Here is a 27865-nt window from a genome sequence, read left to right on the forward strand (position 1 = left end):
CTATGAGAATACAAAAATGAACAAACTTCAGTGTCCGTGGAAAGCGCTGGGTGTTTCCATGGCAACGCGACCAGGAAGTTGGACCCCGGGGGAAGAGCGGAAAGGACGGGTTCGGTTTTTTTAAGCAAATAAAACTATCTTCTCGTCCACATGACTCCGTCAACGTTTAGGAATTTATTTTTTAAAAGCTCACTGTAACATCTCCGCCGCGAGCCCGGGATGTCTGCGTCCATGAGAGCCAACTCAGCGCCGAGTTCATCGAGGCCGGAGCTGGACGCCAGAGGTGGGACACTCAGGGGGGCCTCAGCTAGCAGGTCGTTAGCTAATGCGAGGAAATCATTACCCAACAGGAAGCTCGATAGTTACAACAGCCACTAACTTCTGCAGTAATAATTACAGCTATGTGTTTAAATACAAGTTATATCTTTCCCACTCAAACACAATGATGGATCCTCATCTCATTCATCATGACAATAGTGTGCACCCCCATAGGAAGATGTGTGGATACTTGTGTGATTTTAAAGCGTATACATCCCCTCATACCATGGTGAGTTATACACCTCCTGGTTTGTTTGAGTTTTATTTGTTTTTTCTCAGTTGTGGAACTGGGTGTCCAAGTCCCAGCAGAGAGCAGGAAGAGACAGCCTCCTATTGTCAACAACCACATCCTCCCAGATGAACTGCTGGTCAGCCTTACATCCACTGTCAGCAGCAGGAGCACGCTGGGGCACACTGCACACCATCGGCACTGCAAGGTATATTCTACCACCATTAATCCCAAGAAGGGTATTTCTGCGTGGCAGTTCCTAAAAGGATTCTGTATACAGGGCTGTGGAATCAGACGGCCGGATGCAGTCTGGCATCACCAGCTCGGACGCAAGAAATACAAATTCTTTCTGGAGCAGCCAACGTCCCTGACTGGAGCAGGCAGGTCAGCTGCACCAACAAAACAATACTGTTTATCCAAAGATTTAATTTGAATTTAATATCAAACTGTGGTGTTTTGTCATCCAATAAAACGTTACTTGCATATAGTGTCTTGCAGTCATTACTGCAACATGCATGTTAACTCTTACAGGACAGGATTAATACAAACCCAGCTTGGTTTTGATATTGTATTTTCATACCCGGGCACCTAGCAAAGCCAAACTGATTTAGGTTCTGTCTGAATAGTTGTCTGTAATCAGATAATTATATTATTGCTTTCAAATCAGGGCAACATTAGATGTCTCAAAGGGTCTTAACTTTGGCTTTCTGCAGTCTGCAGATAACCTCATAGACTAGATGTGCTTGTATTCTTTATTTTTCTCTTCCGTTTGGATGATGTCCATACAGGGATATTTCGTTCCTGTGTGATGCTATGGTAACCCAGAGGAAGACAACCCCCCTCCCACCACTGACTGACAGAAGTGGCATTGGAGACACACAGGTAAACTGTCTCAGGTGACCTGATTGACTTTCTGGCCTTTTAACCCTTTATGGCAAAAATATGTAAGGCCTTAGAATGTGCCAACATTCACATGTTTTATTTATCATAACTTATCTGATTTATTTTCTTTAAATTAAAGCAGTGCTACAGCACTTAATTCTTAACCCAAAAGAAACCATGCAGACTCAAGCTACAGTATGTATTTCCATTTAGATCACTGTTTAGAGAATGTTTTTTTCTGTTAGTGTATGGTCTTTTGTCTTGCACAGATAATAAAGATAATAAAAAAATGTAGTAAATGTCAAGAGAGAAATTTAAATAAAGTTTTTTTCATATTCAGTAGTAGAAGGTTTTACAGTTGTTTCACAGATACTGTGATTTACTATAATCACATTAACTTTGAATTCACATTTATTGCCATTATGTATGTATACAAGTTTACAGTGCAAGGTAATAACCACAGCCACTCTGTCTTTCAGAACTTGAATGTCTCAGAAAGTCTGATCCCAGAAGAATATCACATTGTGAAAAACAAAGGGCTGCGGAGCCTTGAGTTCTTCGAGGAGTGAGTCTGCTTTCTTATGTGTACCGTCATTTTATTTTTGTAATTTAAAGAACCGCTCATGTTGCTTCTCTTCTAAGTGCGTTCACAGTGCAGCTGCAGGATGATGAGCAGAAGCTACGGGTCTTCCCTTCATTGTGAGTTCACAAATATGAACGTGCCTAATTTACACATACATTTTCGTTGAGTGGACTTCAGATTTTGTTGTCTAAATTAGTAATGGTACAGCTTAATAGTAGGAAGTAATAGTAAGGTGTACCTTAAGGTAGGCAAAGTGGTGGTAAGATAAGGGAAGTGTGTATGTTCTGTGTGTCCAGGAGGCCCAGTGGCAGACTGGAAGTGATCCAGCTGATGAGGATGATGGATGACATGCTGGAGAAGGCCGGAGTGGATCAGCAGATGGAGGAGCTGACAGAGCTCTCCCAGGTAGGCAGACAGACAAGCAGAACGTACACTGGCTGCTCTGCGCCTCTATAGCTGACACTAGTGTGGTGTTGCACTTGCTGTATGTACAGAGAAACATACAAACTGGAGCCACATCAGGCTTTTGGGCTAATTTTATACAGGAGTTGGATGGAGTGTTGGATTTGGAATGCAAAGTATACTGAGAGTGCAACTGGAAACATTTTCTCTCATAATGTAAAAGCTTTATATGAAAAACAAATGTGCATGGAGAGTTTTCTTTTCGTATCGCCAGCTATACATATTAGAAACAGTGCAATGACATGTTTTACAGATGGAGGGTCTGCTGGAGCTGGTGCACGTTGAGCAGAGCATCTACAACATTGTTTTCCATGAACTGATTCGGCAGGTCAGCGTGGGCTGTGCTGAGAGAGGACAGCTGCTCGCCAAACTCAGGTTAGCAGCCAATACACTAGGACAGCATTTAAATGGTAAAACACTGTTGAGGGAGTTTCATAAGCCTTTACACCAAAATTTGGAAATATGGATGTATAAGAACTCATAGAATGAGCCATCATTCTGCAACTGTATTAACTTTTTTGTTACCTCAAGTTAATTCTGAAAGATATTTTGAAGGATAGTTTTGGAGATTTTCAGAAAATCTTTTCCAGCAATGACCCCAAGAAGCCCCTTTTCACAGCAGCTCTTGTGTCTGTGTGTCCAGACAGCGCTACCAGTCCCTGCTCGAGCGAATCCCCAGTCAACTGAAGGCTCTGCACACTGAGACAGTGGCCCAGCGAGCTCTGGACCGTCGGCTTATGGAGGAGATCCACCGCATCAAGACATCCATCCAGAGGCTCAACACGTACGTAGGTCAGGTGTCGGGCTGCTGGTTCATGATGGATGAAATAACTGTGTGCTGTTAAGCACTGGAACGTGTTCAAAGAGTGATTCTATTCAAAGAGTAAATAATAAATGCAAGACATTTAAATAATAGCATTGATTACAATGTGTGAATATAAGAAATGTGTTGGCTAACTTTTCTGTGGATGTGTTTATGGGCGTGCATCCTCTTCACAGGGAGCTGTCCAGAATGAGAGACCATGATGCCTCTGTTTCCCAGCTGGCGGAGCGCGCTCACCGGCAGCTGGCTGGGGCACTCGAGCAGACTCACACCAACTCAGAGTCAGTCCCTCGTACAGTAGGAACGAATTGAACCATTGTTCATTTAGTCTAAAAAGAAATGTCATCAAGTTGATGCATTCCAAAATTAACCAGCGTGATTAATATGAAGCTTATTTATCTGGTTGATATGAGTGGTTTATTTCACGAGATTTATTTGTGCCTTGATCAGAAAATGATAAAAAAATATTGCAAAGAGTACCACTGTAGAAGCAATTATCGACTCATGTGTTAGATACCAGGTACTGCTATCAATACATCCTTGTTGTAATGTACACAGCAGCTTTTACTGTATCTTTATATATTACTTGCAAATGTAGAAACTCAAATTAGTGTTTCAAGGGGGCAAAAAACAGATTTTCTTGCAGTGCAGAAATGCAAAATATGACCAGATGTTCCTTTTCAAATAGTCCATGTGCTCTTCTCAGTGTGGTGCAGCGTTACCACGAACTGTATGAGCTGCAGAGGGGTCGCCTTGAGGCTCAGCTGGTCCAGATGACTGAGGAGAGAGACTCCTGGAGCCAGCTCACCTTCTGCCTCGCCCTCAAGGTGTGTGAGCCAAGACGTAGTTTTTTTTCTTTCAATTGGACTCACATCAGTTGTTTGTGATTTTGATGCGCTGTCATGCTGAGTAGATAATAGATTAACTGACTTTCCAAGTGCAATCAGAAGGAATGAGAAATATATCAATATGGATTATTTTATTATATAAACAGCTATGGCCAACATTGTTGAGTTTTGGGTTGTAATGATAACATGTCTCTGTGATTGTCAGGTGATCAGTTTGAAGAAGCTGCAGCTGATCCATCGGCTTCATATCATCGAGCAGAGCTGGTTCAAGTCAGCTGAGCAATGCAGACTTTACCTCAGTTTGAAGGTAACAATAAAGTTCCTATTTCTGAACAATTTCTGTATTGCTCAAGGCAAAAACACCAAACGCCCCAGATGACTTTCTGGAAATATCCCTAGTGGTTCAATTTCACTCTAACTATGACATTGACCATCCTGCTTTAGGACACAGATGACCTGACTATCCTCATGGAGTTTACTGACCACTGGAAAGAGCAGCTGACTGCGTTCATGTCCCAGCTAAAGAACACTAATCATGCTCAGTGTGAACAGATCAGTGCAATCCAGCAAGGCATCGCCCAGTGGCTCGCCTTCTACACCACAATGAACAAGTAAGGCTACACTCAGATTAACCATTAATTAAAATATATATATGATTTTCTGGAAAACTGCTCAGTATAGTGTCTATGATCATCAAGAGAGCAATTTAAGGAAGAAGAGATTGATCTGTGTGTGTATTCTGCCAAACATGCTCTTACTCTCTTTCAAGCTGTCCTCAACCAAAATATGAGAACGCTTCTTTGGAAAAGTGTCATGCTGATATGAAGGACTGGTCAAATGTAAGACAGCATTTACTTGTTATCTTCTTGGTCACTGATGATATATATCTGTCAATGTATTTAACACTTGGCTTGATTTTGTAGACCTAAACTCGGAAAAGCTTTTTTTAAAGCATGCGTATATTTTTGTTTAGTAGTCGCCATTTTTCCAATTATCAAGTGGATGTGTTAAAATTTGGGTCATACAATATGTCTAGTCAACAGCTAAGTTTAATTTTCTTAAGTCCTCCCCCGTGTTCCGTTTCTCTGCAGACATTGGCCCTCCAGTGTGACAGCTATCAAGGTGAGACGTTGCTTTGCTGCCAGCAGACACTCGGCGAGCTTGGCCATGACCAGGAAAGATGGCTGAATATAAGCCTTGGACTGTTCAGAAGACACGCTTCTCCGGATGGTGAACCCCGTGGAGGCCAACAGGCCCTAAGAGAGCTGGACAAGGTCCTATCTGAGCTCCTGAAACAGCTGGACACCCAAGTCAGTGGAGAAAGTGGTGAGGGCTGATAGACGACACGTTTTTAAATAATTCAAAATTAGCTAGAAACTGTGATTTTGAGGCCTACAGACAAGTAAAGTATACACTTGGCACTGCTTTAGTTTTGGCTTGAGCATAATCCAAATGCATATCTGTAAACAGAAGTGCTGACAGCTGCAAATCAGGACCTTGGTGAATGTCACGGTGTGCTGCTGACACACATACACGCACAAGCTATCGTCACAGAATCTTAACATATCTGTCTCTCTTGTTAGTCTAGGTGTTTTAGTGGCCCTCATACGGGGATACAGTCCTGAAGACATGGACTTAAGTGTTGAAAGTGATTCCAGGCATGCCGTTTCAGGGATCCACGGACAGATCATGTCGCTGCTCGGGTTGATGGAGTCCGAGGTTTCCAAGCTTGGTGCAGTGATTGATCGACCAGAAATGCTCTCTGTTTCTGACTGGCTGAAGCTGGAGAAGGCTCTGCGAACATGGAAGAGTTTGGCTGAAAAAGTCTTTGAGAATGTCTCTAGCATGCAGGCAGAGAACAAAAAGGACGAAAATAAGCCAGACATATTGTAAGTTTGGTTTAAACAATGGATTTAATGAAAAGGCGGAGGCCATTTGTTAATTTGCTCCAAAAAGGAGACTTTTCAATTTTCTTCAGCAAATGTAGTATTCTTTATGTATTTACGAATCATTGGTAAGAAAATGTGTACTTCCTTGAACAAGCTAAGTCTCTTTTCTTTTTTTTAACCACATTTCATTCATTGCTGGTGAGAAAAATAGTTTTGAAAAAAATATATAATTTGATACTGAAATTGTAATACTTATTTACCTATCGTATGTTTTTATTTGTTCAAACAGCACAGAGACAGAAGAGGCGTTAGACAAAGTGCAGGAGTTCATAACCAGCATGTCCAACTTCACTGATGGTGAGAACCAGAGACTCAGTGAGGAGGTCAGTACCAACCAGGCTTAGTGAACTCACATCAAATGTTGTAAAAACCACAATGTCACTTACATTTCCATCAAGTGCTTTGGAACGAACATATCAGCTCCTAAACCTGAAGGACCACAACCCCGCCTAACATGTTGTGTTGAGCAACTCGTATAGGTGACAAACAACGTGACAAAGTGTCTTTGTTTGTTGGGAGTTACATCTTGAGGTTGAGTGTTTCCTCCCCTGTCAGGTCAGTTCTCTTCACATGGGACAGACCCGTTGGATGTTGGATCTGTTGCTCGTCATGGTACCTGAGCATAGTGAAGACCACGACCAGCAACAGGAACACTGCTACGTCACAAACATCTCACCACAGACCCTGGATAAGGATGCCAAGATGCTAACTGAGAAACTGAACTTGTTTTCCATATACATCACCAGGTAGCGGAAGTTTTTACCTTTTTTCTTTTAACAACTTATAGTCGTGCAAATGCTGTTGACCAACGTAACTCACAATTTGTACACAGTACAATAAGTAAGTGCTGAACTGAATCAGAGGGCAGTGATAACCTTTTCACACTCTACATTCTAACTAACAACACATAACTGATTAGTTACCCTAAGATCTAAAGGTTTACTAATGGAAATGTTTGTTTTTGACTCCAGCTCTTGCAAACGGATTCTGGAAGAGCAGATTCTGCAGAACCCACATGAAGCCGAGAGTGAAGATGAGATGAATGAGTGCAGAAAGCTGCAGGTAAAGTTATGATGCAGAAATAAATAGATGGCAAATAATTTATAGTAACATCAGGGCTACATGTGTATACATTTCACAAGTAATCATTGCTAAATCAAGATACGCACCAAACCTACATTTCATTTTGAGACCGAACGAGTTGTTGTCTTTTACTTTGTTCAAACTTAACAAAACTCCAGGAGAGGGAACCATACTGGATTTACAGACTAGGGGAAGATGCGCTAAACAAACATACATGTGTACTGTGCGTGCTGTTGTCTTGTCCATCCTCAGAAGGAGTGCACTGATTGGGTGGAGACCAGTATAATCCTGCTCTCAGGAGTGACAGGTGGTCCTGTAGAGCTGCCTGTCCAACAGGCTGACCCCGCCTCCAGTGTAGACGTCCCGGTCTCTCCAGCAGACAGCATGGAGAGTCTGGTAAGGAGCCAATTAACATACAACCCACATGGATTGACCTAATTGGAATTTTGACTTTGAAACCTATTTTCTGAAGATGATCATGGCTGTGGTATATTATTATATTTTAACTTAGTTATCTCTTTATTATTGGAGAAATTACTTGAAAGTCTGGTGTCAGTTGACTGACAGTGATACTGATACTACAGTGAAGTAGAACGGACTTCAGAGGAGAGATTGCCATTGATCAAGTATCAGGTTTTACTGTCGTCAAGATCTGACGCTGGTATCAGTTACCCAAATAAATTGTGATCACTTCATCACAAATGTTTGAGATCTGGAAACTGCAAAAGTAACAACATGTTTTGTGTGGTTTTATGTGTGTTTATAGGTGAACAAAGACGTTTCAGCAGAGCCTAAAGCAGACGGTGAATTCAAAGATGAGACTGAGGCTGAACCAGGAGAGGTGAGTCATGTGGAGTACGAGTAAAAAGCTCAATGACACCCTGTACACATTATAGACTATATATATTTTGGATAAGTATGGCCTAGACTACAGTGTACATAACTATTATGTCACTTGATTAATGACATCAAATTAGACCTTTTTTTACAGAATTGCGCTGCTTGCCTGTTTGGTCAAAATGAGAATATGCTGGAGATAAGATATTCAACAACTGTTACCAATTTAATAATAATCATGATACCAATGATGAGGGCAGTGATGGTACTCTTGTTTTTCCACAGGACACCGCTGAAGGACATGATACACAACAAGAGGTTTATCAGGTATTAATATAGTTTTCATCAAGTATATTCAGATTGTAGTCTGCCAATTAGAGAAAATTCTTTAAAAAAAATCTGATCTGGAACAGTAAAATTACACATTCAGCTTTGGAGTATCTTGCAGTTTGTAGAATTGTGTTGAAGACAGAACCGTTTTAATGAATTCAATAAACTCTACAAATACAGTGGATTTTACAAATATTTTTTAAAGGAAGACGTTCTTGGTACAGTATGAATGAGACTTACTTGCTAAAAATAACAGTGTTGTGGTTGTTGTCGTCCAGCAGGGGGAGCTAACGGTGTTTGAGACCACAGTGGTGAAGCTGATCAGCTATGATGGAAACATTACACAAAGAAAGCTGGGAGAGAGCCGTGTCCACCTGAATGGGGTCAGAAAATGAAATCACACACTTTTTCCAGTGTTAGTGTCATGCCTTTGACCGCGTATAGAGATGAACAAACTGTCCGTCTCTCTGACCATCTGCATGTCTGTCTGTCTGTCAGACTGAGGAGCTGGTTGTGTCTCCAGCAACAGATGAAGACCAGAAAGCTTTTAGTGATCTGACCACAATAGGTTTACTGCAACAGGAACTGCAGTAAGTTAACTCTCCTAACGTTAAGTGGAAGACTTTTGTAATACTGTGACATGATATCAATCACATCACCTTTAAAATAACAACCGGGGGGCTACCATCAGCAGCATTTACCACCATGGCTGAACATCCATGTCCACAGATTAGCAGAGTTTGTGTTTGTTCAGAATGGAGAGTGGACCTGTGGCTCCAGGTTAGATGTCTCCATGTATGTTTCAGTGATTCAGAGCTGCGTGTCCAGAGTACGGAGCAGCGATCCCTTAAGGCCGAAGATGCCCTGCAATCAGCGTTGGAGACGATTCGGGACCTGGAGAGACAACTGCAGGGTCGGCCCAGTCTGAAGCCCAAAAGTAATGAAGGTACCGCCTGAACAAAAGATTGTATAATCTGATAACAGAAAGACATTAATACAGTATTAAAGTGTAAAGGTAGTACATGTAGTAGTACAGGACATTTGTTTTTGTTGCAGAGAGAAAGAAAACACCACCACTCTCCCCACTACCTGTAACAACTCCTCCAAAGAAAACTGCAGCTGAAGCCAAACCAACTAGCAGCACCAAAAAGACCAAGAAACGGTGATCTGACATGTGATCAGGAAGTGTCACAACTTTATATGTATATGGAACTCTCCATTAAATATTGGGTGAACTATTTTTTATATACATTTGAGTGTTTTATGTATCATGTGTGTTCTGTGTTGTAACAAGGCTTATTGCCTGCAGTCCATCACATAAATAAAACCAGTAAAGGAAAACCATCTAAGGTTATATGACTTCTGCTACATACTACCAACACATGTACTGTTTCAGACGTTTAGAAATGAGTGTAACACATAGGAAGTAAAAAACAATACAGAAAGATATTGGGATAGGGATGTTGTCCAATATCCAATCTGCTAATCTGTTGTCTGAGAATATAACGATGTCATCATTTATATAATGGCTTGATGTGGTTTTGTTTAACCATGTGATATGTCTGACTCCAAGTAAAGGCAAATTAGTTGTTGTTTCCTTCCAAAAAAATAAAGTTCCATCACAAATTACAGAGAAATTGTCAACATGTTACACAAACCCACCTACAGTAGAGGCTCTGAGGCCATCTAGTGCTAAAGCTCACCAGGGGAATTCCAAAGCACTAAGGAAAACATTGATTACCAACTCATATTTTAAATTGTACTTAAATAAAAAGTCATGAAGGCTACTAACTTTAACATGATCAAAATCTTCTGACGCTCTACTATAAGCTGAGGTTCACACTCGCCTCTGTAAGGTGAATTACATTTTTTTTTTCAACAATGATAAACTCTCACGTCACAACAGTCACATCATTGGTGAGTCTGTATCTGGTTCCCCCTCGGTCGTCCCACCCTCTCCTTCCACAGTAGGGGGAGGAGGGGGTGGCAGGAATGAGAGGTCAGGGGTCACACTCAGGATATCTTGGGGTAGTGGAAGGACCAGGGCAGGGTGGAGGAGACGGAGAGAAGCCCTGAACCCCTCCCAGGCATCTCTTTCCCCTTCTGCTGCTTTTACCTGGGCGAGAGAAGGACTGCTGTTGGAAACATATTACTAGCAATGCAGAAAAGATCTCACTGGCAGAGATAGACTTCAGTTCACAGGCTAAACCAAGGAAAAATGGTTTGAAATGGAAATAAACCGTCGTCCATTGAACATTGTTGGAAGGCATCGGAACAGAGATCAGCTACTGTCTTTTATACTCCCACAAGGATCAGCCAAAGTTAGACCTGTTCTAATCGTAAACATAGAGGTCTTTCTCTCTATTTCTACCTATCTTACAAAAGTTGTTCAAATAATTCTAATAATAATAAAGTTCCTGAGTTTAATTCATCTTTAGTCAAATGCCAATATTTGACTAAAAAAACAGAAAATCAATGAACATAAACACACAATATTCGAAAGCAGGCATTAACATGATGAACATGTTTTATAACAAGCTGGTGTAGTTACTCACTCTGACCTGGTGTTGTCTCTTGGCTGCAGCCTCTGCGGCCAGACTCTGCTGTAACTCCACAGGAAAACTGAGCTCGTCTCTGACATGAAATCAAACACAAGTCTGGTCAGCAGGAAAGATCACAAAGACAAATCTCTACATTCCTCTTGGTGGTCTACCTGGAAAAATTCAATATTTGAGAGGAAAAATACTTTGCACACAGAAGGTGATGCATTTTTTCTGAAGCCCCGCTAAACTTTTGTAATGTATAAATCAGCCTCTTCTTTTGGGCTGAATTCTTCAGAAATCATCTTGATTCTCTTTAGCCATTTAAAGCATCAGCTGTTAATATCTGGAGTTGCTGCCAGTCCCTGCAAGAGCTACAATCATAAATGTTCCCCCAGTGTAGGGGCATGAAGACTAGACTCTACACCCACAGTAACGTGAGGTAAACCAGAATGCATTGCTCCCAAAGGATGTGTTTAGTGATTTTAAGTCTTGGCTTCCAATGAAACTCCCTAACTGAGAAAGATGCTGCCAATGAAGGTTAATACAATAAATTATCTTTCTTTATCTTCAGTCTTACATGTCTGCTCTCTCCACTTTGATGCCCCAGCGGCAAGCAACGGAGTCAACAGCTGCTTGTATCTGCTGTCCGATCTTCCTCCTGTTCAGCAGGATGTGGTTGAACGTGTGCTGCGCGAGAATGTCTCTGACCACCGCCTGGACCAGAGTCTGCAGCACCGTGGTCAGACTGGACAGAGCTGTGCTGCACAAAGCCACATTCTCTATCTGGTAATAACACACGGCGCTGAGCTCCGGCCTCAACAAGTCCTTTGTCACCACCTGGATACAGACGTATGAGAAGTCAGCAGTCTAATGAAATGAAATCCTCATCACTGTCTAGTTAATTACTTCCGTGGGGGGCACTTCATTTACTCATCATCCGAATAAGTTGAAAAACACCGGGCAACAAAGATGGAATCCTCTTTCATTGTAAACCTCTGTGAAGATGCTTAAGTGAAAGTAGCTGATGAAATTGACCACTAAGTGACAAATAAGTCGGATCTCTTCATGGACTGTGAAAGATTTCAGGAAAAAGAAAAGTGCATATATACTGTGTACAGTAATCAGTTTTACATATGGAGCTAAATGGGAATTGTTCTGTACCGTGTGAGGAGGAACCTTCAGCATTGTCAGTCGAATGTCAACCTTGTGACACACATCAAGGAGTGGGAGGTAGAAAAGAAGGCCTGGAGGGAGGAAGGTTGACGATGAGGACTACAGAACTGTAACTAGAGGGTCGGCCAAATTTAACACGACTTAGCTGTATGATCACAAGCCAACCAACCCCACAGTAATTAAAAACACTGACACATTTTCAGAAATGTCAAGTCAACTGTGTTGCATGAAAGAAAGTAGAGTAACTGGTGACAACCTGGTCCTCTGGGTCTTCCACGCAGTAGGTGACCCAGTCTGAAGATCACTGCTCTCTCATGCTCCCTCACTATCTGTCAATCCACATAACAGACATCAGTCAGTCCATGTGAATGGAAGACAGTGATGGCTGCACTGACTCAGTGTTTTATACGATACTTCTGTACAATAACAATGGAGTCAGAAAGTATTAGACAGTTTTGTTGTGTTGGCTATGACTAGTACATTGCATTATAAAATAGCTAATTGTCATGCTTAATATTCACTAATTTCTCCAAATATTTTACTTCTTGTCGAGGTTGAAAAGCTGGAAACAGCATATTCACCATAAAGAGACACCTTAAAATAAACATGAATGATGGTATTCTTCACCCTTTAACTTTTCCATCACAAACTTCATGTGCCTAGTATGTTTTGCATAATTTCTGTTGAAGAAATCACACTAGTTCTTAAAGTAGATTATTGCAGATGTGTTTGGTTTCTGTTCGGTCTGTGGTGCATTTCGTACTTTGACACAGAACCAGATGGAAAGAGGGAGGATGAGGAGAACCAGAGCAAAGACGAAGAACATCAGCAGCCACTCAAACACTCCCAGGTTCTTGCGCTTCAGACCTGCAGAGATCCAAATCCACATTTTGTTTAAAGAAACCCAACGAAGATACTCAGATTAAATATCATTAACATTACATTTTCAATTGTCAAGCTCCAAAGATTTCCCAAGACATTTTCTTTAATTATGATTTGTCAATAGCAAATAATGATGTTGCAAAGTTGAAATTAAAATGTAATTTATTTGTATCATATAATGGTTGAATTCACAATACTAATTATTTTATTATCTGTAATTTAATTTTTGTACGCTTCAATTTCAACAAAGACATTTTCTGATCACAAGATTACATATTTATTCATCCCAAGAACATCGAACTGGGAACATCTAAACAATAACACAAACAAAACCACTGTTGAGCTTTTCCCAACAGCAAATACAATGTGCCAGGCTTTCTTTCCTTCAGACTTACCTTCCTCCTGCTCTGCTGCTTCCAGGAGCCCCCCGTTCTCCTCCTTGACCTCACTGTCTCTCACGCTGTCTATGTCCACCACAGTGGTTCTCACCTTCACTTCTGTCTCCTGCTCCACCTTCACCTCTTTTGTCTCCAGCTTCTCCTTCTGCAGCCTCTCCTTCCTCACTGATGATGCCCCGGGGACCCGGCCTGCCTTCGATGGCCTTTGTCTGTGACTTCTGGGAGGCGCACAGGCTCCGCTCTCCCCCTCTCTCCTGGGCGCCACTCTGGATCTTGACGGGAGGCCGCGGTGGACATCGGAAGACTTCTCCATTCTGGCCGGAGGCTCTGCAGTGAAGAGCATAGGAGTGATGGCTGTTAGGATGGTTCTGCTCAGCGGGCTAGTGGATGCTTTTCTTTTTGGGTGAAAGCAGAGAGAACTGAGGAATATAGGGACCTTTACTGCTATGAGTTGCTTCCTCTGGCTGGAGGTCTGTAGCTGGAGTGGTGCCGCTCTCTCCTGTGGTAATCACACAGACTCTGGATGGTAAATTAGGCTGACTGGTTAAACTAGGGAGTAGGACAGCAGTGGGAGTGACACCCACCACCTTCTCTGTTTTTCTAATAATTTCAGGTCACTGAACTTTTGTGAGCATGATATTTAATAGGCTTTATGTTGTCAAAGCAGCCAACTAAACATTAAGTAAGGATAATAATGTGGAAAAATGTCAATATACGGTAATACTGATTAATTCTCATGTAAAGGTCATCTTCTGATCGTAAGCAAATCTCTTCCTCTTTTCTCCCAGATTCAGAAAGGCCTTATCAGACATAAACATCCTGAGATTTCTGGATAGGTTTATTTCAGCAATATTCTGTTTAATTTATTAGCATTATTCTTTGTTCATTTTCATCAAAAGGGTATCTACTATAGGTATACATGGCCCACTAAAATAACTGACGTCATTGCTTTGGAAAGTTAGTGAAGGTGCATGCCAGCGGCTGTCCTGAAGGGAAAAGTTTACTTTTAGTCCACTGAATCATGTATAGATGCTCCTTGAGTGAATGCCATGTAAAAAACATTAATTGCATTGAAACCTCTAAATATTTGTGTCACTGAGTGCATTTGTTGGATTATGCTTCTTCCCTTGTAAAGCCAAAGCCATTCAAAAGTAATTGTGTGAGGGAGCTGAGGGAGTCACAGTGTCTCCATTTGGAATGTGCCGACTCCGGCCTCTCCTTTCCCAAGAGCTGATGTAGGGTTTTATTCTGTTTTTACAGGAAGACACATAGTTTCCTCCCTCATCGATCCTTAATTAAACTGAAAGTTGCACACTGTCAAATCATAGCTCATCATTTCTATCTTTCTCCACCGATTTCAGACGAGATCCGGCGGAGGTTTTTCTATCTATTATTATAAAAAATACAAATTTAAACACTCGGATAACTTCTTTTCAATGCTATTTGCACAATATTTACATTAAAAATAATAATCATGTACCAAATAAATAATACTCCCAAAAACAAACATTGCCAAGAAACCAAATAAGTCACAAACACATGTTCAGTTATTTACAACTTTATACTTAATTTCAGAGGGCAATGTACTTTTCACTCCACTACATTTGTGATTGGTCTTGTGACTATTAACTTGCTTTGCTTTCATATTTGGCCGATAATAATATAATAATAATAGACTATTTGAAAGTGTCCCTGACAAGTTGACGGGATAAAAGAAATATAAGAAGTGAGCAGGGTCGGATCTGGTCAGCACCTGGATTGGACACCTTGGGAGGACGAGGTGCTGTGAGCTTTTCACTTCTCTTTCCAAACAGCAGGGGGCGCTGCTGCTTCTTCTGTAAAAACAGAGCAGTAACGTTATTTTTTAAATCTATTTGTAAAGCCTGTAACGTTACATCAATGCTTGAACATATATATATATATATATATATATATACATTATACTATTAGCCGTATCATCTAGCTCTAATTTATAGTTGTACTGTACTGATGATAAAATAAGATAAAATATTGTGTGGTTGTTTTCTTTTTTTTGACCAACGTTACTCATCATTGCTGCTGCAATAAACGATCTGTGGGCCCCGCAGTACTGCCACGGTAACGTGACTTGCAAGAGTTTGCGTGGCAATTTTAATTGAACCAACTGTGACGACCAATGACGGCTTTGCGTTTTAGTTTATTGTATGCTGTTTGTGAGCAGGTTTTGGCGCAGGTAACTCACTTGTTGACAACAAACCCAACGGTCCCCTTTGTCACCCTTGCGTCGTCGCTCTAACAACGTGCACGGTGGTTGTTGTTAGCAGCAGGTGTGCAGAGTGAGTTGGAGGGTCAGGAAACCAACACATTTGGGGTAAGGTGTCCACAATATTATTATTTTGTTCACAATTTGAGCGAGACAGCTAGGCCTGTTTTGGTCGGCCTCCGCTTTTAAAGCCAACGGTAATTTACGTTAATACATGTAAAAATAATACATATACATTTAAAAAAGCGGCATACTGAATTTCATGCTCAACCTTAGAGGAGTCCTGTTCTGCGAGTCGGAGGCTAACGTTGTCGTTAGCTAACGACATGTGTCCCATTGGGTGGTGTGTGTCTAAGGGAGCTGCGCAGACTTGTTGTTCCCCCTATTCAAGAAGGTTTATTGGACCTGGAATGACAGTTGTAAGTGTCTATGGTAACTTTTAAAGATGGCCGAATAGGTTCAATTAAGCACCATGCTTACTGCCCACATTTTCTGACATTGCCTTTTTTAAAAATAATTATGAGTCTGACCATATAGTTGTGTTGTTTATAAAACGTTAATACAAGTTAAAAAAAACTCAACGCAATTAATACTCCAGCTGTTGTATTTTTATTTCAGCATTGAAAACTGTATTTCAGGTTGTACAGTGATGTCCTGCTTTGTTCCATTTGTTGTCTTGCTGTCTTCCCCATATGTCAACAGGCAGGATGAATCATGACGAGGTTTTGGCAAAGCTGAAGAAGGATGTTCGTTCCTTGCTCATTTCCTCAAAGATGGGCTTGGACCCCGATCGGCTCAGGCGAGACTATATCGCTATGTTGGGGCATCCCATGCCCCTGAAATTCCTGGGCTTCAGACACATCATGGATATGGTGAAGGAGATGCCTGACGTGGCGTCTGTTAACTTCAGGGGAGATGGCAGCACATTTTTAAAGGGTAATGTACTGTTTCATTTTATTTGAACACAGTTTCAATTCAGCAGTGAGGGGGAACCAACAGCATAGCAGTGTTTAATGCATGCAAGTCCTCTCAAACATGTACCTGTCAACCAAACAAATTCCTATTCTAAGCTGTCACCTTTTAACATGTCCGCAATCGCAGCTGTTGGCAATGATTCCACCCGAAACATTGAGAAGTTGGTAGCTAATCAGCGCTGGCCCAAGACTGGGAGGGGAGGTGTCAGCTACTTCTCACCCCGCTACCGTCACCTGTCCCCTGCTGTGGTCCTCCCCAGAAGAGGTCATGCTCCTCCGGCTGCCCCTGTCCAGCTCAGGGCACAGCTTTGCATAATGCTCTCCCAGGTAGAACTTGAACCTGTGACTGTTTGCTTTTTTTGGACATATGATGTCTAAACTAGTTTTGCAGTTCACTATTCAAACACACCATACTAAATCGGAGAAGTTTTCTATATGTACATTTTTTTAACCGAAGCATTCAGCTCTGTTACTGCAGAATGTTTCTTGTAACGATGCGGCCGCTCTCCCAGGGTCCACTCAGGTTGTCTGACCTGGAGTCCAGCTTCCTTCGTTGCTTCGGCCACCCGCTGCGTGTCCACAACTACGGCTTCTACTCCACTGGGGAGATGCTGGAGGCATTAGCGGACCTAGTCCTTATTCAGCAGGGAAGGCTGGGATCAGTTCTGACCTTGAAGGAACATGAGCTGTCCAGGCCGCTGCTCAGACTAACCAGCTCACCAAGGACTAGACCCATAAAGTCAGAATTGCCTAGAACTGTCAAGTCAGACGCCAAAGTGCCAGACACCAGAACTCAGACGCCAACAAAAATCTCAGGTGATGCATTTACAAATGTTGGACATCTTGCTAGAAGGTATCCCTAAAAGAGATCCATACCAGTGTCATCTGTGAGCATTAAGACTTGAGCTTTGTTGAGATTGGACAGCTATTTATCTGCCCAAAGTGAATAGTTCATTATCTTTATCACACATTTACATTTTTTTATTTCCTTTTGTGCTTTACTCCAACCGAAGTCCCAATCAAGCAAAGTCCTGTGAACCAGCCAGCCACTGAGCCTACCATAAGCCCTGTCCATAATGAGTCAACAACTGCTAACAAGCCACAGGTAGTTGAGAAGAACCAGGAAGTGAAGCCAGAGCAGTGTCAGGAAGGTCAGCTCTTTCAGAAACGTGTTCTTGAGGTAAGAAGGCGTGCGTGTGCGTGTGCGTGCGTGACTGCGTGCGTGACTGCATTATCTTTGGTCTTTCTACTTGAATTCTATGTCAGCTGGAGGAGGCGTTTCGCCAGCGAATCCTGGAGAATGGAGTAGCTGGCACGATAAGTCCGGAGCTGAAGGACAAGCTACAAGAGGTCAGAATTACTCTTAGTTTCTTAGCAGATTGCTTAGTGTCACTACCAACTACATGCTTCTGATATGCTTTCATGGCTGGTAATGTTTTGCTTCTATACATTACCAGGACCATGGTTATAATTCATATGTTCATGACACTCGCAGGTTGTAGGTCAGACCAGTGGTGGATTGTCGGTGCACGATCTGCCTGCTGAGTACAAGGTAAAAAATAAATTATTCTGTTCATCATCATCATTGTGACAAATTGGTCATGTGGTTGGGAGCTTCAGAACTCATTCATGTGAGGAACTGTATTAAGTCTTTCCTGATCGAGCCAAATAAAAAGCGTTGGGTTTACAGTTTTGGTTTTCTATCTTGCTGTTTTGAAGCACTGACATTTAGCCTACCTACCTCTAATAGTGATCAGGAAGCTGCTTTTCAGTTCAGATAATAATGAAAGATGTTTTTTGCTCCTCAGAGGCTTTTTGGTGAGGAACTCCCGCTCCAACAAAGCGGCTTTGTCAGTGTTACCGAACTGGTCAGTGCCATGAGTGACACCTTCCACCTGAAACCTGTACTGAGTGACATTGGGCAACACTGGATAGTCATGGACATACAGGACAGTGGAAATACACTATCAGGTGTGTATACGTTTTAGAAACCAGTCGCCAATATCACCTTAATTACTTCACAAGAAATGGAATAAAGCTTGTTGGAAAATAGTGGACATAGACAATTCAATTGGTGTTTATAGTGGTATCGGTTATTGTTGTAAAGATATTTTGTATGGACGCTACTAGTGTCTTCGCTAATCAATGGCATGTTGTAATAAATGGTAGTGTCTGGGATATCATGTGACAAAGCTCACTTGTGGCACAATGGCTTTTAACTAAGTTGGAAATTTATTTTTCTTTATTATGTAGACTCAAAGGTGACTGAGTGGTCTGATGACAGTCAGACGCTGCCAGCTACAAGCTACTATATCAGCTGTGGCGAGTCTCCTTGGGAAGGAAACCTGGAAGGAGACGATAACGACACAGCAGTTGATGAGACTGAGGAGCTGAAGACCAGTAACAATGTCAAGACCCATGAATTGGTTCGGCAATATCTAATTCATTGTGTTTCACATTGCTAGGCTTGAAGAACAATCATAAAAAGAGAGACCTAAATAAAGATTTTATAAGTAATCAGAGCATCATATAGTGGGACGCCATTGCAAATTATGAACTTTCACTGCACTTAACAAGCAGGTGTCAATGCCCCATTTTCAGTGTACCCTGTATAAAATGTTGATTGTGTTCATATATGCAGGTTAGACAATTCAACACCTTTTTTAAAAGTGCTGTAGAATGATACTGAACATTGAGTAATACTGCTGTGTACCGCTCACCAATCTCACTTTACATTTATCTGTCCTCCTGTTGTCCAGATGTACCCTGCCATTCAGCTGCATTGCAGCACTGCGGTGCCCCTGGATGCTCTGCAGAGTCAACGTCTTAAACTGCCGACACGCCATAGTGCCCGAGAGCTGTTAGAAGTCCTGGTGGAACATGTGGAGTCGCCTGGACATTTCTACGTCCGCTTCAGCGAGACTGAGGAGGCCCGCGCTATGGAGGACATGATAATTGAGATGAGGTGGTGGATATGCTAATAGAAGCTTAGTCAAACAATAATGTACTAACACATTCCTGTACTTATTGCACATTGAGGGGTCCCCTTTGGAATTGCAGAATATTCATTAATATAATGTATTTTACGATTTTGTCATGCCTAAGTGGGGTTCATCATATCGTGAGCCAGAATAGTAATTTAGCTTGATCAACATGAGAGGTTACACCTCTTGTCAGGCCACAGTTGTAACTAAGAAGAATTTGTTCTTAATCTGTTTCGCCTGGCTAAATAAAGGTTAAATAAAAAAATAAAATTAAGAATACTAAATATATACATACACGACTTTGAAATGTTGTCCCTCAAATGTATTTCCTCTTGAGGCATGACAGTAAGTAAACATAAGGGAAAAGAAGCTGAATATAATACCTAACATTCAACCCTGTTATTTGGGGGTGTTTGACCTGGAAATGAGAACGTGCTGCACAGCCTGCTTATTGGCTGGGGGTTACAGCCCCACGTGGGGTCCAAATGCTCTTTGCTCATGCCCATATCAAAATAACAGGTAGGCACGGTGCAGATACAGACAACGCCACTCGCATCTAATGAGTGATGCTTTTTGTATCAGTCTAGACTGACATTTTGCATATTATACCTTTTTATTAAATTTGTTTTTAAAGCAAGATGAATTGTACATATAGAAGATGACAAAACCAAACACTTGACAGCAACTGTACAGTTGAAGCTAGGACTGGTAAAACATGTTTTAGTCATACACGCTGTAAAACATCACACAATTTAAACTGCATAAAAGCTTCTTGATGCTTCAATAAGAACAATGACATCTTTTTCCCTCTTCCTCTGTTGCCTCTAGACGATGCTACACCTGTCCTGAGGTGTCAGAGCATTACCGCCTCCCTGAGCGATTTATCCGACCAGGTCAAGTCTGCTGTGTGTCACCCAAAGGAATGTGGTTCTACCGGGTGGTGATCCATCAGATCATCAGCCCCACCGAGGTTGAGGTGTACTATGTTGACTTTGGTGATATGATCGTGGTACAGAGCGCCAACCTCACGTTCCTCAAGTAGGGACATCTAAACATTTAAGTACTTAAACCATCCAACTTGTACTACCACTACTAGCTGTTCAGCTAATAAGTATCTGTGCTTTGCTGTGCTCTCCACTGTTCATCTCTGTTTCCTCAGGTCTTGTTATTCGGTTCTTCCAGCACAAGCTGTGCCGTCATCACTCGCTGGTATTAAACCCACCACTGTAAGTCTGATAGCATATTATATAATATGCTCACAGTTACAAATGTGAGCTCTCTTGCAAAGGACTGCACTATCTTCTTGTTAGTACCACAGTGGTCATTTGTATCTGTCATCCATCCTGTATTAGTAATATAGACGGTGTTGAATTTTATATTTAAAGTATACACTTGCCTTTTTGATTTGAAGGGTTATTTACAATACTCAACATCAGTGAGTCAGCTTTTATGATTATTTTTGTTCAAATGTTCCACAAGAAAGTAATACAAGCACAACAATATAAGTGTGTAATTACTTACATCTTGCGCCTGTGAATGAATTCAAGCTGCAGACAGAATGTTCTGTTCCATGGAGCTTTATGAGTACGAGTGTTGTGGTTTGCCTCTTGCAGGGCAGCTGGACTGCTGAGGCCAGGGCTTCTTTCCAGAAGCTGTACTCCGATCGCACCCTGGTGGGCGCTTTGGATTGTTACACTGGAGATGTGCTTCAGCTCTACCTGTGTGACACACATACTGATCAGGACATCTACGTCCACACTGTCCTGCTGAGACAGGGTCACGGGACAGCCTGCGGGCATACGGCCAGTGCAGCGGTAAGCTGTGCAGACAAACTTATTTCTGCTAGCCTGTCTTTGACTGGCTAGCATATTAGATATATGTGGACATGTCTATGTATGCAGTTAATCCATTGTTATTAAATCAAAACCATACAACTTCTTCTAAAAATGTTGTGCTCTGTATTTCCTTTTTCTTTAGCTGTGTGTTCATGTCGGCCCAGTGAGTCTCTACCTGGGGGAGGGAATGGTTGACCTGCCAGAAGTAGAAGAGGTGGTCACCTTTTCACCAAAGCAAGCAAACATTCGTGGACAGTCACTGAAGGTATTCCCCCGTTGTGTGTGTGTGTGTTTGAATGACATTACATTGTCTTACATAAATTTCCTGTCGATTTACCATACTCAATCCTAACCCTTACCGGAAACCTAAATCTAATCTTCCCCTAACCTTTAAACCAAGACTTAACCATAAAATGTAATGGGACATGAGTTATGTCATGGGGACTTGCATTTTGTCCCCATAATGAAGTCAAGACCTTACGGTGTGACTAAGAAATCAGATTTATGTCTCCACGAGATGGGTAAAACACGCCCAGACACACCCACGCAGAGTCATGTTTTCATGACTTTTGGGGGCATTCGATTGTGTTACAATCATTTCCTGGCAACTCTAATACTAACCCTAAATCTAAACCTCAATCTAATCCTCCTTTTTGGTACTTGGACGAGATCTTTGGCCTCTGGAACAACACAGAACAGGATTTTCACACATTTCTGCACATTTTCAATTCACATCACCCCAGAACTCAAACATAACATAACAGGTCACAACACCGGCCACCAAAGTATATTTCAAGGACACTGAATGCCACGCACTCCTTCATAACTCCAGCTCAAGCAAACGTACAGAGGTCTCATTAAATCCCAGCTGATCCGCTGCTACAGAATCTTAACCTTCCCGCAGCATGTGGAGGAGGCTACCAGCAACCTCTTTGGTACGTCAAGTCTCAAGGGGTAACCAAAGTGCTTCCTTAGATGTATGTAAGGCGGAGTTCAGCGGCACCTTCAATGCCAGAACGCGGATGTCCGGCCCGTCCCATGTCATCTTGACAATAACGTATGCTTTTTAAAATTGTTGAAAACTAACTTTCAGGGGGCGGGGAGTGCTGTGACACTGCTGCTTGAGCAAAAACTTAGAGGATATCCTGATCCATACAAACCTGAACAAAGTAAAGAACAGGAAGGAAGGTTTGGTGATTGGTTTTATTCAAAGACAAGGAACAAAATTCAATCTAAGGATTAAAGGGCATATATATATATATATATATATATATATATATATATATATAAACCCCCTTATTTTTGGTCTTTTAGATTTTTTTTTTTTAAATGATGTTAATTGTTTTGTTTTTAACGTTTCTTTTCCGAGGATTTATTGGACTTTTATATGGGGATTTTTAACCATAAATGGTTTTAAAAAGGGGAAACTCTGAGACCCTTTTTAGAGAAATGCTCCCCGTGCCCCTCCTAACATAACATAAGCTAAACTTAAATCTAATCGTATCCTTACCTTAAACCAAGACTTCACCATCAAATTTAGTGATTTATGTATTGGGGACTTGCATAAGGAAGGCTAGTCCCCACAGTGTGACTATGAAATCAGATTGATGTCCCCACACGACGGGTGAAACACACCCACACACAAACACAGCTAGCTTTTGCTGTTGTATGTAAAAAATCTTTGAAGTTGCGGTACAGCCAAAGTAAACAATAGTTTACTGGGTTACTTTGATTATTTGTGGTGGATTTGCAGCTTTATTTCTCAATTGTTTCTTATCTTTGAGTGCACTCTCTTTGTCTCTTCTCTCCCTTCTCCTCTCACTTCTTTTTTCTCACCCAATCTTTTAATGTTGCTGTAAAGCTTTTATTCTCCGCTGTCCATAGCTCTTATCCTACCAGCCATACTGTCACTCCTGCAGGCACACTACAGTACCCCATACACACACACACACACACACAGTCAGTGTGTGTACACACACACACACACAGTCAGTGTACACACACACACCCTCTTGCTGAATGCCCCTTAATGTATAGTCACACTGCTGAGAAGGTCACAGCTTGTTGTAGGCCAATAAATAAAATGACAGCCAATCAGTGAGCTGTTGGATTACAATATTGTGTCCTCCTATGTTAATGAGTGGATAGTTGTAAACTGAACATATAGGAAAGGACATTCATTGTTAATGACTGCAGAACACAGTTATTCTGGTTATTGGTAAATTCATGTGCATATTAATTCAAAATAAAATGATTCAACTAGACTGATGGTGACAACTAAATGATAAAGGAAAGAAACTGAATGACTAACCAGTTACTACTTTGGAGGCAGATCGTTTCGTATTATTGTAGTGTTACTCTTTTTAGTTGGCACATTTTAAAATTGCTGAAATCAGATTATAGAACGGTTACACAGACCATGTGGAGTGTGTTCCTTCTCTTCTCTAAAATAATGCTGGCGAGAGGAATTGATCCCGTCCAGCAGATGATTTTTCAAACCTTTCCGCATATTTTAATAGGTTTATCAGCCTGTGCTGCTTGTGCTCTTTAACTCTATTCCTCACAAATATTCTGCAATCCAATCTTTTCTGTAACCAACATTGCAACATGGTAGTGAAGCAACGTATCATACAACTATCACAGAGCGGAGTCACGGATCGGATTACAGATTGGATCAGCACAAAAGGAAAACAATATAACTTTTAGATTTTCATTGATCATTGATGGTCATATTATTGGGAAAAGGAAATATTGTATTTTTATTGATTAAAACAAATCTCTTTGATTTATTATTATTATTATATTTTTTTATATATATATATATATATATACATATATTACAGTAAATGAAGGTCTAAATAGTACTTTAATTGAAAATGTGACCTTTCCAGTGCCACAATATGCCTCACTTCCCAGTTGGTTATGGTTTTATTTAATTTATTTGAATATTATGTATTTCCTCTGATGGGAAAGGCAGCCATTTCAGAAAACCCTGCAGTTTGAAGAATATTTAAGTTAAAATTGAGATAAATCCATAGCAATAAATTAACTGCTAGGGAAGCCAACATAACCGTAACATGCAATGCCACCAGCTGAAATTACATGCAATCATATTGCCTTATGTGCAACAACCTAGAGTTACAGGATATAGTGTATGTTGGTTTATGACAAAAAGGAATCGACGTGCACCAACTACAACTAAAGATCACTGGACGGTTGCATGTGTTGATGAAATGTGAATCTGAAGGTAACAGGATCTGTCTTGATGTCTCAGGTTGGAGACCGAGAGATGCCCGACCTGGAGTTGATTGAGGACAATGGGGCCAGCGCCTATCACCAGGTATGATGTCCACGCCCACACCACCACCGCCTTCAATCCATGCCTTTTCAAAACAAAGATGGTTTCAGTTTTTGTATGACATGTCACCGGCTTGTTGTTGCATTGAGTGTGTTAATTGACTTCTGAATGTTTATCTTAACTTACTTGTGAAATACAACTCAAGTTATTGTATTTGTAATTGCTGGGTCGCACTGCTTTTCCCACTGCAATCACCCAACAAAGGATACATGGAATGAAATGGATGAAGACAGATGGTGTAAATTCTTGTTTATTGCTGTGTGTGTTCAGGTTATGGACGCCAACCCATTCAATGCTCTGCTAAATGGTCAAGCCTTCAGCTACAGTGAAATGGAATGGCCCTTGGCCAACCATTCGCCTCCCACCAGCCCTTCCTGTTTGACCCGCAGCCCTCTCACTCCTCCAGATCTGATTCAGACTCAGATGACACCAGCTCATTGTAACGCTGATCTTGAAGTGAGAAGATATCAAAATCAAGTACATTGCACATACAAGGAATTTGTCTTCTGTGAAAAGCACATAACAATAGACATGGAATATAACTATGATAACACTAAACGGATAAATATGGTAACCAACAAACGGATAACAGTACTTTGGAACAAGTATATATATTTCAAAATAAAAGTGGCAAGTGTATTTTAATAATAAGAAAAGATGTGCACGGGTGTTTGAAGTTGTCCTGGGGTGTGAGTCAGACTCAATGGGGGTCCTGGGCTTCGTTGATGAACCGACTGCAGTTGGAAAGAAACTGTTCCTGTGGGGTGAGGTCTTGGTCCTGATGGACTGCAGCCGGGATGCAAGAATCACTGGATTTATGCTTTCTTTTTTGTAAAACACTTTAAAACAGCATAAGTGAAAGTTGTTTAATTACTTTTGTCCCTTTTTAAATAAACTTAACTCTCTTCTCAGACACTGACTCCTCCACCAACTCCATCCAGCGTCACTTCCAGGTCCAGGTGTCCAACACCAAAAGAGGAGCAACACCAGCACAAGGTCGCTGCCCCCTCGTTGGACAGGCCACCTCCAATTCTGAGGACCGTGAGACTCCACACCCCTGATCTCGGCCAAATTCATGACTACACTCACGGTATATATATATATACATCCATCTTTACTTTTTGAGAAAAGTAGATGATAATAATATGTAATAATTTCTTCTTCTTCTTCTTCTGAAATAATTCTGAAGCATTACATTAACCAAAAGTCTTTACATTGTAAAACACTTACATATTTTAGTCCTACAAGTCATCCCATAAAGTTTAAATTATTTGTTTCCTCAGGATTTTAGAAGGATAATGTTGTGGAACAAAAGGCTAATGTCCACACAAAGGCTTGTCTTATCTATTGCACCCACACTCATTTTTTAATAAGATGAACAAATGACCTTCATTAACCTGCACATGTACACAGGAAGAGAGAGTGGGAGAGAAGCCTTCAATGAAATTAGACTGCACGGTTCCAGAGAGGACGTATTGATTTCCATCCTGCTGCTTGCTGTGGTGGATGTACCTGCACAGAGAACCTGACACTGATTCAATTAGACCTGTTACCAGAGCTATTTGACCCAACAAGCTGCTTTCATTGCATTGCATTTGTCCTGATATCAATACACTGCTGCTCCACCATGCCTGTGCTTCCACAGTGTTAATGAAAAAAAGCAAACCCAAGTGGGTCAAGGCAGATTTATCTACAAATCGCTTTTCTGCACAGTAGCATTACACATGCTTCACAACGCTGCAAAAATACAGATAAATACACAAGATAGAAACAAGAATCAGTACATAACAGATTAGACAATATGATGTGTGTGTGTGTGTTCCTATAACGTGTGTGTGTGTGTGTGACTACATACTGCTGGCAATATTGGAGTTGGTGGAGATTCTTCCCCTTCCTACCTACTTCTCTTGATTTTGTTTTCCCAGCATGACCTGATGAGACTTGTATGCTGTCTTCCTTCAGACACCTGACATTGCAGAAACTTGACTCAAATAAAAATTGCGAGCCACTCACAAATGCTCAGTCTGCACTCGTCCCGTGTCTCGATTCTCTTGCATCTCTTGTTGAGCTGCTCCAAAGACAACTGAAAGTGACATGGGTTTTTATTTCCTAATTCATTTTAATTATGGTACCCGTTAGGGTTGTGCTACAAGGACAACGGTTAGTAGCACAATAGATGTGATACAAGAAGAAAATAATAAAATACTGACTCTTTATGGTGAATGTTCTGTGGTGGAAATCGCAAATTTCTTTGCTCGTTCAAATCACTTGTCACCAAGTTTGTTCACATTTTTTTCTGAGCTAAGCGGTCGCATCACCGCTCAAAGTCATTTGCACATCAGTAGTTGAACGCATCACTGTTTCAGTGCTGCTTCAGTCTTCAGTCCAGGAGTACATTCAGTCTGTCGCTAGCTTAGTTCAGTAAAAAACTAGTTTATTGTAGCACCTCACATTAATAACTGAGCAGCCACTTATTTACCAGGCACTTGTTGGATTATAATTGTTTCTGTGGTCTTTTAATATCATTCTAGCTGAGCTGACAACTTCATCTTCAGTTTATTTAAAGTGTCACAACTTGGCTCTCTTTCACTTAAGAGGAGCTCCATTTCTTCAAGCTATTGATGCGTTCATTAATAACGATTGTTAAAATCATAATAATAAAAGATTGTTTGTAGATTATATGTACTGAACCACTCAATTAGTAATAGTTGTGTCTTTTATTGATATTCATTTTGAGTTTTATTCTGTTGTCCAGGTGTACCAGTCTCTCCGATCTACCGGAAAAACTCTGGCATCCGGTTTCCTTTGTTTGGTGCCAGGCAGGTCGGGCCTCCTACATCCAACCCAACCGCCTGAATGAGTCAAACCCCAAAGTAAAGAAGATGTTGTGACACTCTTTGATAATCCAGTTTTGAAATAATTTTGATTTGTAAAAAGTGTCAAAAGCATTTTTATAAAACGTTTCTTTTAATCTATTCTAGATAAGTTAAATTGTATGTTAAACTCTGTTTATTAGTTTGTTAATGGAGTAATTGTATCACTTTCCCTGTCTCAAAAGACAAGAATTACAGGAAATGAATGGCTGTTCTTTTTCAAATGTAAAAACGCTTCTGAATGCTTTTTGTTCTAAAC

At 41.1% G+C, this 27865-nt stretch overlaps 3 protein-coding genes across 3 annotated transcripts; 2 read left to right on the forward strand and 1 right to left on the reverse strand.

Annotated features, from left to right (window-relative positions):
- Positions 1–48: 48 nt before the first annotated feature.
- axdnd1 (axonemal dynein light chain domain containing 1) lies at positions 49–9974 on the forward strand. The gene is made up of 26 exons (XM_034530951.1): positions 49–283; positions 598–755; positions 828–931; positions 1336–1429; positions 1909–1994; positions 2072–2128; positions 2309–2417; positions 2728–2849; positions 3118–3258; positions 3474–3578; positions 4004–4124; positions 4351–4452; positions 4590–4756; positions 4915–4984; positions 5237–5471; positions 5818–6034; positions 6324–6417; positions 6650–6840; positions 7066–7156; positions 7430–7573; positions 7944–8018; positions 8300–8341; positions 8623–8727; positions 8843–8934; positions 9151–9290; positions 9401–9974. Exons 1-26 carry the CDS (start codon positions 220–222, stop codon positions 9508–9510), a joined length of 3036 nt encoding a protein of 1011 aa, XP_034386842.1. The 5' UTR covers positions 49–219; the 3' UTR covers positions 9511–9974.
- Positions 9975–10250: 276 nt separating this feature from the next.
- nphs2 (NPHS2 stomatin family member, podocin) lies at positions 10251–13683 on the reverse strand. The gene is made up of 7 exons (XM_034530391.1): positions 13338–13683; positions 12824–12927; positions 12317–12389; positions 12049–12131; positions 11465–11724; positions 10900–10978; positions 10251–10460 (listed from the first exon to the last, which is right to left on the reverse strand). The coding sequence occupies exons 1-7, from the start codon at positions 13681–13683 to the stop codon at positions 10251–10253; spliced, it is 1155 nt and encodes a 384-aa protein (XP_034386282.1).
- Positions 13684–15437: 1754 nt separating this feature from the next.
- tdrd5 (tudor domain containing 5) lies at positions 15438–27600 on the forward strand. The gene is made up of 18 exons (XM_034531042.1): positions 15438–15690; positions 16285–16518; positions 16684–16883; positions 17069–17372; positions 17570–17736; positions 17823–17906; positions 18052–18108; positions 18365–18527; positions 18810–18982; positions 19316–19521; positions 20369–20578; positions 20700–20766; positions 21154–21354; positions 21518–21655; positions 24623–24715; positions 25004–25189; positions 25646–25823; positions 27489–27600. The coding sequence occupies exons 2-18, from the start codon at positions 16290–16292 to the stop codon at positions 27587–27589; spliced, it is 2757 nt and encodes a 918-aa protein (XP_034386933.1). The 5' UTR covers positions 15438–15690; positions 16285–16289; the 3' UTR covers positions 27590–27600.
- Positions 27601–27865: the final 265 nt, after the last annotated feature.

Source organism: Cyclopterus lumpus, chromosome 4, assembly GCF_009769545.1.
Source record: "Cyclopterus lumpus isolate fCycLum1 chromosome 4, fCycLum1.pri, whole genome shotgun sequence".
Taxonomy (NCBI): Eukaryota; Metazoa; Chordata; class Actinopteri; order Perciformes; family Cyclopteridae; genus Cyclopterus; species Cyclopterus lumpus.